We start from the raw sequence: 12619 nt of genomic DNA, 5'->3' as shown, positions 1-12619 counted from the left end.
TTTTTTACATATGTAGCATCATCTACATACACTAGATACAAAGAATTGCTATTGTGACATCTAGTGGACACATTTAGAACAACAGTTTCTTTCATTCAAAAATGTCGGCTAATTTTTATACTTAGCAAACTCAACCCGCGGGCCGGATAAAACCTGGTTTATCCTTACGGCCTTACGTTTGTCACCCATGACCTAAGGCGTGGGTCTCAAACTAAGTTTGTCATGGGCAGCTAATATATTTTGGCATTCTTCAATGCCACTAGAAAGAACACAAAATAAAACTAGAAAGCTTAATAGTAAAACAAATTCATGAATCTAGATGGTAATCCGGATCAACCCCAAAATGCAATGACGGGTTCCTTATTCCATCTATGAAATTTCCTGAAGGTCAGATAAACATGAGCCCATAACTTTTTGAGCGGGAATAAAAGAAACCGAGTGAACACTCTTGTCTATTTCCCCTATCTTTGTCTGTGCGGTGTCACTGGCATACACACACAGAAGCGAAACGTAAGGTAACTTAGTAGAAATTATCTGGATCAGACAGGGAATGTTCCTTATCCCATTTTGGCCATTGTCTGAAAGTTTCATAAAAAATCATCCATAAGTAGGGATAATGGCTTTTTGCCGATATCCGATATTCCGATATATGCAGTGTCCAACTCATTAATTACCGATACCGATATCAACCGATATATGCAGTCGTGGAATTAACACATTATTATGCCTAATTTGGACAACCAGGTATGGTGAAGATAAGGTACTTTTAAAAAATAATAATAAAATAAGATAAGATAAATAAATTAAAAACATTTTCTTGAATAAAAAATAAAGTAAAACAATATAAAAACAGTTACATAGAAACTAGTAATTAATGAAAATGAGTAAAATTAACTGTTAAAGGTTAGTACTATTAGTGGACCAGCAGCATGAAAATCATGTGTGCTTACGGACTGTATCCCTTGCAGACTGTATTGATATATATTGATATATAATGTAGGAACCAGAATATTAATAACAGAAAGAAACAACCTTTTTGTGTGAATGAGTGTGAATGAGTGTAAATGGGGGAGGGAGGTTTTTTGGGTTGGTGCACTAATTGTAAGTGTATCTTGTGTTTTTTATGTTGATTTAATTAAAAAATTAAAAAATTAAATAAAATAAAAAAATACCGATAATAAAAAAAACCGATACCGATAATTTTCGATATTACATTTTAACGCATTTATCGGCCGATAATATCGGCAGGCCGATATTATCGGACATATCTATCCATAAGTTTGTTTAACTATTTTGGTAACTAATATAAACAATTACACAACCTACTGGCAGAGGTAATAAAGGTGCAACCACAGGAATATCACCACAACAAACACACATTAGGCAACACAAAGAGCAACTTCCTTTAAGCAAGCTGAAGGGTAAGAGGTAAAATATAAAATTTTACATTACATTTGACATTTAAGTTCAAGTTAACGTCCCACCGATCACACACACACTGGGTGTGGTGAAATGTGTCCTCTGCATTTGACCCAATATTAACTTAAAGCCTACCCTAGCTTAGGGTCACTACAGCTACTGGTAGAAGTGGTTAGTTAGTGGTGGTTATTTAGTTAGGTGGCTAAAATGTGAAAACTTTTTGAAACTTAACTGTGAGCATACCTGTCAACATTTGCAAATCAAAATATGAGAAATCTCCCTGAAAAATGTATACAAATAAGGGATTCTTAATATCATCATAAGGAGCAGTTTTAAATTGATTACAACAAATCAAATAATCAATGGCCAGGACTAGAACCCATGTCCTTTGCTTTACAAGAGCATAATCCATTCCGACACATTTCTGGATCTAATACAGCATAAGCTTTCCCTGAAATATTGCGGAAATAAAATAAAAATAATTCTGATGGTCCTCAATGAGCTGGACTATGAGCTGACAGGTTTTAATTCGTTAACTCGCTCTTGACTTTGAATCTATGGACTCTAGAAAAAGGCAGAAATAGGCGGGTTACATTACATTAGAACAGGGATTCTCAAACTGGTACACCAAAGAATCTCTTGAATAAAGTAGTGTTTTATTTTCCTGTATTCAAACACAGTGTTACTGTTTAAACTGTGTGTAACGTTACAGTGGCCAAATTATTAAATATACTTGTTGAATAAAACCTCTGCCTTGTTTTAATGACTACTAAGGCCTACTACAGCACTTTATGTATTTATTTTGTCTGTTGTTTATTTATTTATTTTAGTACATTTTTTTGAGATTGTACTTGGTTTAACAAGTTTGAGAACTACTGTATTAGAATTTGTGATTCACACCCTCATTTTATTCTTGGTCAAAAACTATTGCATAAGATGAGGAGTCTTTTTTTTTTTTCATCTGGACTAATTGGTCACACTGCAAATTATTTGCCACATGCCAAGATTAAAACAAATATTTTTAGACATGTCCCTAGTTTTAAGAGCAATTTACTTATATTTTGTCATTGACTAATATAATTGTTTAGCATGAATAACTATATTTTTGTCAAAATGTTAAAATTGAGAAAATAACTATTAATTTAAGATTTGTTCGGTTCTATTATTCGCTCTCGGAGCGATGACGTCACAACGTGACGTCACATCGGGAAGCAATCCGCCATTTTCTCAAACACATTACAAACACCGAGTCAAATCAGCTCTGATATTTTCCGTTTTTTCGACTGTTTTCCATACCTTGGAGACATCATGCCTCGTCGGTGTGTTGTCGGAGGGTGTAACAACACGAACAGGGACAGATTCAAGTTGCACCAGTGGCCCAAAGATGCGAAAGTGGCAAGAAATTGGACATTTGTTCCGCACACTTTACCGACGAAAGCTATGCTACGACAGAGATGGCAAGAATGTGTGGATATCCTGCGACACTCAAAGCAGATGCATTTCCAACGATAAAGTCAAAGAAATCTGCCGCCAGACCCCCATTGAATCTGCCGGAGTGTGTGAGCAATTCAGGGACAAAGGACCTCGGTAGCACGGCAAGCAATGGCGGCAGTTTGTTCCCGCAGACGAGCGAGCTAAACCCCCTGGATGTCTTGGCTCACACCGTCCCTTATGCCACCGAAGATGATCAAGAGAAGAATATCGACCCTAGCTTCCCTGGCCTGCTGACATCAACTCCAAACCTGGACACATCAGCTTTCAGGAAAAGAGCGCGGATGAGGGTATGTCTACAGAATATATTAATTGATGAAAATTGGGCTGTCTGCACTCTCAAAGTGCATGTTGTTGCCAAATGTATTTCATATGTTGTAAACCTAGTTCATAGTTGTTAGTTTCCTTTAATGCCAAACAAACACATACCAATCGTTGGTTAGAAAGCGATCGCCGAATTCGTCCTCGCTTTCTCCCGTGTCGCTGGCTGTCGTGTCGTTTTCGTCGGTTTCGCTTGCATACGGTTCAAACCGATATGGCTCAATAGCTTCAGTTTCTTCTTCAATTTCGTTTTCGCTACCTGCCTCCACACTACAACCATCTGTTTCAATACATGCATAATCTGTTGAATCGCTTAAGCCGCTGAAATCCGAGTCTGAATCCGAGCTAATGTCGCTATAGCTTGCTGTTCTATGCGCCATGTTTGTTTGAGTTGGCATCACTATGTGACGTCACAGGAAAATGGACGGGTGTATATAACGATGGTTAACATCAGGCACTTTGAAGCTTTTTTTAGGGATATTGCGTGATGGGTAAAATTTTGAAAAAAACTTCGAAAAATAAAATAAGCCACTGGGAACTGATTTTTAATGGTTTTAACCCTTCTGAAATTGTGATAATGTTCCCCTTTAATGATTCTGCAACATCTCAGGGATGCTTAATTTAAGAATCAAGGATGCCTAATTTAAGAATCACGTTGAATAATGCTCGTTTTCAGAATAAAATACAAAGCCCTGCCAATTTCTACGTATATAAACCCTAATTTAGGATGTTTTACCAAGTAAAATTAGCTGTCCATGCAGCTATTTGATTGAACTTGTTTTTAGTTGTTTTTCTGAAATGCAGTCTTTATATGTTATATTTTGACAGCTCTTCTTTACAGTGCAGACACCTGCAGAACAGTGACAGGATTTATTACAATATATCCACTTGCACAGGCGGGAAAACTAGTACTTCACACCTACTCTTCTTCCCAATTAGATCTGTGAAGTAACATCAACCTTCTCATCTCACCCTCAGCAAGAGACGCGTCAATGACCGACCAAAACACTGGACAATGCCAGTGAACGTGTAATATTTCTTGGCAGTTCGGATTTGTGCTTTTGTTGAAATGTAATACATGACAATTCATTAAAACTCATGAAAATGTTTTTTCGACACACACACACACAACACTCAATCAACCCTACCACACGTTTGTGTCATTTTGCCTTTCAACCAAATGAGCAGTAGCGCAGCTCATTTAGCAGGAAATAATCTGTAAAATGTTATTTTCAATGCAGAATGTTTTTTTCGTTCCCCAAAAGTACAATTAAAACAAACATAATAATGATCAAAACAATTTTAAAATGGAATGCTATTAGTATTTGGCCACGCTAAAAAGAAAAAAAGTAAAGTTACGAGAATAAAGGCTGCTAAAATTCCAGTCCACGTTTTCAATCAGTCAAAAACAAAACACACCAAAAGGGAATTTTAATGTAATTTAACTGTTGCAATGATACATATTTCATTGTTTGTAGACTTCATATCTTAAAGATATTGAGTTAAAAAAAAAAAAAAATCTCAAGTTGAGTTTAGAGTAGTGTTGTCAGAGTATAACAGGCAGTTTATTTTGAGAGTACATGGTCCTGTAACTTAACTGCAGAAAGGTGGAGCGGGTTGTTATACGGTCAAAGAATCGGTCAGTGCAAAAATGTGTGAAGAGACTCTGACTGGTGGCAAATCACGTTTTACATATACATTTAGTTCAAACTGTCACTGGGGTTTGAGCAAATAAATGACGTGCATTCAAGTGCGTGGCATTTTGACAATGACATTGCATTCGGGCTAAAATATTATCTTATAATAATTTATAAAGCAAGTAAATTTACTGCATTTAATTCATCAAAATCCACCTGATTTACAAAAATAATAATTAGCACAGGATAAATCTGCATGCTTCTCCTCTTGGACAAAACACTCAATTTGGCATGTTTCCCCCACAACCACACCTACTCTACTGCGCTTGGTCAGGGATCGAGGGTAGGCTTCTCATATATTTTTGCTAATTTATTCTCGTAAATTTGAGATATTACATTTTTCTAGGAAAAATCCAATCATTGTTCTGGTAAAATTTTGCCTTTAAAGTTTAAACTGACTTTGCTCTTTTCAGCGTGGCCCTAATACACTTACACACAAACATGATATAATCCTGCATGTGGTACTAGACAACATCGTAGTTACACATATCAAATTCATCAAACAAAATAGAGAATGAAAATGTTTTCATTATGCAACAAACAACAACTAGAACAATGACAACATTAAAATGTTATTTTTGAGGTAGAACATTAAATTCAGCATTTGGAAGTGCTTCATGTTGGACACTCGTCGTTTTGCCTTGACAAGCACGAGAGGAGCTTAGGAGAGACGATTTTTTTGACATCTGAGGTAGTGCGGCACCTGATCTTGTAATTCGGACCCATCAGTTCCTCCGCATGTACAGTAAGTGAAAACACAGTGGAAGTTCCCTAAAGGCTTCCCACAACACATTCATTCCGGTTGAGGTAGGTTTTTGTTGAACAACAAGCTTCACACAACCCATCGCTTGCATGAAGGCCCAGAATTCCCGACTGAATAACCCAAAAGTCCTGAGACAGAACACGGCGAGTCCCTTGAAGAAGGCTTAGGTCTTCTGAGATGGAATCGTTGGTATGTTAGAGCAGGCAGCAGGCATCTTTGACATCCACAGGAAAGTAGCAATAAGACCAATAACTTAGAACCACTTTGACACAGAGATGATAAAGATATATGTAAATATATAAACTTAAACATGAAATCATCTTTGTATAACAAGGACATTTTGGCTCTTCTGTGTGCTGCCTAACACCAGAAAATAAACAAAGGACCAAATAGTGACAGTCCGAGAACACTACACTGGTCTGCCTGGCTAAACACAACTTTCCTGAAACCAGTCCTAAACTCCCTACAACTCCTTTAACTTACGAATAAAAATCGTTGCACAAAAATGCAAACTACTTTGAAAGAACAACCTGAGTGAGAACGAAACTGAGTGGACACTGCGGACACGGGGGCGTGTGGATTGGCCTTCGTACGCTGATTAGCCTTGGTTCTGTGGACCCGTTCGTGTTGCGGAAGACTCCTGGAACTGCGTCTCTGTGTCCCGCTCGACAGTGAATTTGTCGAGCGCTATCGTGGACAGCTGGGTGTCATTTGGTGAGTATGACACCATAGTTGAGTCAGCCTGAAAATACATGCACAGAAATACAATTATACTTTTTACACTTCATGTATTGTTCATTTGCTTTCTATCAGCGTCCTCATTTGCGTTTTAGACTATTTATTCTGCAATTTATAACTCTGATTTAAGCATACTTGCCAACCCTCCCGAATTTTTCGGGAGACTCCCGAATTTCAGTGCCTCTCCCAAAAATCTCCCGGGACAACCATTGTCACGAAAATCTCCCGATTTCCAGCCGGACAACTATATTGGGGGCGTGCCTTAAAGGCACTGCCCTTAGCGCAGCGTTTCTCAAAGTGTGGGGCGCGCCCCACTGGTGGGGAATAGAGACATGACAGGTGGGGCGCGAGGAACGGGAGGGAATTTCACTTTAATTTTTTTTTTATTTTTATTTTTTTACTATGCTTTCATTTTCTATACACACTGTAAATCACTTTGTGATTCTGTCTGTGAAATCCGCTATATACAGGTAAAAGCCAGTAAATTAGAATATTTTGAAAAACTTGATTTATTTCAGTAATTGCATTCAAAAGGTGTAACTTGTACATTATATTTATTCATTGCACACAGACTGATGCATTCAAATGTTTATTTCATTTAATTTTGATGATTTGAAGTGGCAACAAATGAAAATCCAAAATTCCGTGTGTCACAAAATTAGAATATTACTTAAGGCTAATACAAAAAAGGGATTTTTAGAAATGTTGGCCAACTGAAAAGTATGAAAATGAAAAATATGAGCATGTACAATACTCAATACTTGGTTGGAGCTCCTTTTGCCTCAATTACTGCGTTAATGCGGCGTGGCATGGAGTCGATGAGTTTCTGGCACTGCTCAGGTGTTATGAGAGCCCAGGTTGCTCTGATAGTGGCCTTCAACTCTTCTGCGTTTTTGGGTCTGGCATTCTGCATCTTCCTTTTCACAATACCCCACAGATTGTCTATGGGGCTAAGGTCAGGGGAGTTGGCGGGCCAATTTAGAACAGAAATACCATGGTCCGTAAACCAGGCACAGGTAGATTTTGCGCTGTGTGCAGGCGCCAAGTCCTGTTGGAACTTGAAATCTCCATCTCCATAGAGCAGGTCAGCAGCAGGAAGCATGAAGTGCTCTAAAACTTGCTGGTAGACGGCTGCGTTGACCCTGGATCTCAGGAAACAGAGTGGACCGACACCAGCAGATGACATGGCACCCCAAACCATCACTGATGGTGGAAACTTTACACTAGACTTCAGGCAACGTGGATCCTGTGCCTCTCCTGTCTTCCTCCAGACTCTGGGACCTCGATTTCCAAAGGAAATGCAAAATTTGCATGGTTGGGTGATGGTTTGGGGTGCCATGTCATCTGCTGGTGTCGGTCCACTCTGTTTCCTGAGATCCAGGGTCAACGCAGCCGTCTACCAGCAAGTTTTAGAGCACTTCATGCTTCCTGCTGCTGACCTGCTCTATGGAGATGGAGATTTCAAGTTCCAACAGGACTTGGCGCCTGCACACAGCGCAAAATCTACCCGTGCCTGGTTTACGGACCATGGTATTTCTGTTCTAAATTGGCCCGCCAACTCCCCTGACCTTAGCCCCATAGAAAATCTGTGGGGTATTGTGAAAAGGAAGATGCAGAATGCCAGACCCAAAAACGCAGAAGAGTTGAAGGCCGCTATCAGAGCAACCTGGGCTCTCATAACACCTGAGCAGTGCCAGAAACTCATCGACTCCATGCCACGCCGCATTAACGCAGTAATTGAGGCAAAAGGAGCTCCAACCAAGTATTGAGTATTGTACATGCTCATATTTTTCATTTTCATACTTTTCAGTTGGCCAACATTTCTAAAAATCCCTTTTTTGTATTAGCCTTAAGTAATATTCTAATTTTGTGACACACGGAATTTTGGATTTTCATTTGTTGCCACTTCAAATCATCAAAATTAAATGAAATAAACATTTGAATGCATCAGTCTGTGTGCAATGAATAAATATAATGTACAAGTTACACCTTTTGAATGCAATTACTGAAATAAATCAAGTTTTTCAAAATATTCTAATTTACTGGCTTTTACCTGTAAATAAATGTAAATTACTTATTTTTCCTGTAGGCTTTACATTTCTAGGTAGGAGCAAACATTTGACAGACATAGCAACAGTAACTAATGGGGGCGGGGCTAAGCGGAACAAACTTGACGAGACAAGCGCAGCAAAATGAAAAGCTGTCCCACTGTCAAACGACACAGTTGCGAGACGTATATGCGACATTGCAAGTGATCTTGAGGAACAACTCGGAGACAAATGAAAAGAAAGTCGTTTCGCTTTACAAGTGGACGAAGCTACTGACAGCAATAAAGACTTTCTGTTGATCGCATATGTCCGCTTTGTGAATGGTGAGTCACTGTGCGAGGATTTGCTGTTTTGCAAATACATCAAAAATAGAGCCTCTGCTGATGAGCTGTTCAAGATAATGGACAGTTTCCTCAAAGAACACGACCTTAAATGGGAAAACTGTGTGGACTTTTGCTCTGATGGCGCACAGACCATGGCAGGGTCAAGAAACAAGCTGCAGGCTCTAATAAAGAGGGTTGCGCCAAATGCGCATTGGACACACTGTGTCATTCACCGGGAAGAACTCGCGTCATGGCAGCTCAGCCCCGAACTCAATGATGTTTTAACAGATGTGAGCGCGGTAAATTTGATCAAAACACGACCACTGAAAGCGCGACTGTTCTCTGCACTGTGTGAGAAAATGGGAGCTGATCATACAGCCGTGCTGTTTCACCATACTTGCCAACCTTGAGACCTCCGATTTCGGGAGGTGGGGGTGGGGGGCGTGGTTGGGGGCGTGGTTAAGAGGGGAGGAGTATATTTACAGCTAGAATTCACCAAGTCAAGTATTTCACATATATATATATATATATAAGAATACTTGACTTTCAGTGAATTCTAGCTATATATATATATATATATATATATATATATATATATATATATATATATATATATATATATATATATATATATATATATATATATAAATAAGAGAAATACTTGAATTTCAGTGTTTATTTATTTACACATATACACACACATAACACTCATCTACTCATTGTTGAGTTAAGGGTTGCATTGTCCATCCTTGTTCTATTCTCTGTCACTATTTTTCTGACCATGCTGAACACCCTCTCTGATGATGCATTCTGCTTCGTCTCCTTGTTGTGTGCGCAGTTGTGCACTGCACTCTCTAAAAGCCCTAGATGTTAATGTCACATATGCATGTACGTTAGATGACAGTATTGCCCTGTTTAAGAGTGTCACAACATTGCTGTTTACGGCAGACGAACTGCTTTACGGTAGACGAAAACGTGACTGCTGTTGTTGTGTGTTGTTGCCGTGCTGGGAGGACGTTAATGAAACTGCCTAACAATAAACCCACGTAAGAAACCAAGAACTCGCCCTCGATCATTCTACAGTTATAATGTGATTGGGCAGGCACGCTGTTTATATTGTGGGAAAGCGGACGTGAAAACATGCTGTCGACACGTCACTCAGGTACGCCTGAATTTCGGGAGATTTTCGGGAGAAAATTTGTCCCGGGAGGTTTTCGGGAGAAGCGCTGAATTTCGGGAGTCTCCCGGAAAATCCGGGAGGGTTGGCAAGTATGTGTTTCACAGTGAAGCAAGGTGGCTCTCCCGGGGCAAAGTGCTGTCACTTGCCCTGTCTTGCCAAATGCATAGCTCCTCCTTTTTTTTTTGCAAAGATTGCAAAGTGGCACTTTTATTTTATTTATTTTGAACTTGATGCAAGTTATTTGATTTATTATTGAACTTGATGCAAGTTATAACACTTTTATTTGATTTATTATTGAACTTGATGCAAGTTATAACACTTTTATTTGATTTATTATTTAACTTGATGCAAGTTATAACACTTTTTTTGATTTATTATTGAACTTGATGCAAGTTATAACACTTGTTTTATTTATTATTGAACTTGATGCAAGTTATTTTATTTATAATTGAACTTAAATGATAATAAATGGGTTGTACTTGTATAGCGCTTTTCTACCTTAAAGGTACTCAAAGCGCTTTGACACTACTTCCACATTTACCCATTCACACACACATTCACACACTGATGGAGGGAGCTGCCATGCAAGGCGCTAACCAGCACCCATCAGGAGCAAGGGTGAAGTGTCTTGCTCAGGACACAACGGACATGACGAGGTTGGTACTAGGTGGGGATTGAACCAGGGACCCTCGGGTCGCGCACGGCCATTCTTCCACTGCGCCACGCCGTCCCTTAATGTAAACTTGATTCAAGTTTACATGCTGCCGCTAGGCGACATCATACGCAAATACGGTGTTAGCTTTCACTGTTATGCTGATGACACCCAACTCTACATGCCCCTAAAGCTGACCAACACGCCGGATTGTAGTCAGCTGGAGGCGTGTCTTAATGAAATTAAACAATGGATGTCCGCTAACTTCTTGCAACTCAACGCCAAGAAAACGGAAATGCTGATTATCGGTCCTGCTAAACACTGACATTTATTTAATAATACCACCTTAACATTTGACAACCAAACAATTACACAAGGCGAATCAGTAAAGAATCTGGGTATTATCTTCGACCCAACTCTCTCGTTTGAATCACACATTAAGAGTGTTACTAAAACGGCCTTCTTTCATCTCCGTAATATCGCTAAAATTCGTTCTATTTTATCCACTAGCGATGCTGAGATCATTATTCATGCGTTCGTTACGTCTCGTCTCAACTACTGTAACGTATTATTTTCGGGTCTCCCTATGTCTAGCATTAAAAAATTACAGTTGGTACAAAATGCGGCTGCTAGACTTTTGACAAGAACAAGAAAGTTTGATCATATTACGCCTATACTGGCTCACCTGCACTGGCTTCCTGTGCACTTAAGATGTTACTTTAAGGTTTTACTACTTACGTATAAAATACTACACGGTCTAGCTCCGTCCTATCTTGTCGATTGCATTGTACCATATGTCCCGGCAAGAAATCTGCGTTCAAAGAACTCCGGCTTATTAGTGATTCCCAGAGCCCAAAAAAAGTCTGCGGGCTATAGAGCGTTTTCTATTCGGGCTCCAGTACTATGGAATGCCCTCCCGGTAACAATTAGAGATGCTACCTCAGTAGAAGCATTTAAGTCCCATCTTAAAACTCATTTGTATACTCTAGCCTTTAAATAGCCCCCCTGTTAGACCAGTTGATCTGCCGTTTCTTTTCTTTTCTCCTCTGCTCCCCTTTTCCTTGAGGGGGGGGGGGGGGGGGGGGCACAGGTCCGGTGGCCATGGATGAAATGCTGGCTGTCCAGAGTCGGGACCCGGGGTGGACCGCTCGCCTGTGCATCGGCTGGGAACATCTCTGCGCTGCTGACCCGTCTCCGCTCGGGATGGTGTCCTGCTGGCCCCACTATGGACTGGACTCTTACTATTATGTTGGATCCACTATGGACTGGACTCTCACAATATTATGTCAGACCCACTCGACATCCATTGCTTTCGGTCTCCCCTAGAGGGGGGGGGTTACCCACATATGCGGTCCTCTCCAAGGTTTCTCATCGTCATTCACATCGACGTCCCACTGGGGTGAGTTTTTCCTTGCCCGTATGTGGGCTTTGTACCGAGGATGTCGTTGTGGCTTGTGCAGCCCTTTGAGACACTTGTGATTTAGGGCTATATAAATAAAGATTGATTGATTGATTGATTGAAGTTATACCAGGCAGCACGGTGGAAGAGGGGTTAGTGCATCTGCCTCACAATACGAAGGTCCTGAGTAGTCTTGGGTTCAGTCCCGGGCTCGGGATCTTTCTGTGTGGAGTTTGCATGTTCTCCTTGTGACTGCGTGGGTTCCCTCCGGGTACTCCGGCTTCATCCCACCTCCAAAGACATGCACCTGGGGAAAGGTTGATTGGCAACACTAAATTGGCCCTAGTGTGTGAATGTGAGTGTGAATGTTGTCTGTCTATCTGTGTTGGCCCTGCGATGAGGTGGCGACTTGTCCAGGGTGTACCCCACCTTCCGCCCGATTGTAGCTGAGATAGGCTCCAGCGCCCCCCGCGACCCCAAAGGGAATAAGCGGTAGAAAATGGATGGATGGATGGGCAAGTTATACCACAACTGCACAGTTATTTTATTCATTATTGAACTTGATGTTATTTTATGTTATTGAGTTTG

The 12619-nt window shown here is 40.2% G+C and overlaps 1 protein-coding gene across 1 annotated transcript in view; it reads right to left on the bottom strand.

The window, feature by feature from the left end:
• Nucleotides 1-5438: 5438 nt before the first annotated feature.
• The window catches only part of LOC133616225 (immunoglobulin superfamily DCC subclass member 3-like), a 262060-nt gene continuing 254879 nt past the window's right edge, over nt 5439-12619 (bottom strand). The window contains exon 14 of the mRNA XM_061975393.1: nt 5439-6433. Within this exon, the coding sequence (XP_061831377.1) occupies nt 6290-6433 (144 nt within the window). The 3' untranslated portion in view covers nt 5439-6289. The remainder of the gene's footprint in view (nt 6434-12619) is intronic.

Source organism: Nerophis lumbriciformis, linkage group LG15, assembly GCF_033978685.3.
Source record: "Nerophis lumbriciformis linkage group LG15, RoL_Nlum_v2.1, whole genome shotgun sequence".
Classification (NCBI taxonomy): domain Eukaryota; kingdom Metazoa; phylum Chordata; class Actinopteri; order Syngnathiformes; family Syngnathidae; genus Nerophis; species Nerophis lumbriciformis.
Note: the sequence above shows the minus strand (reverse complement) of the source record. Positions and strands in the feature narration are given on the sequence as shown.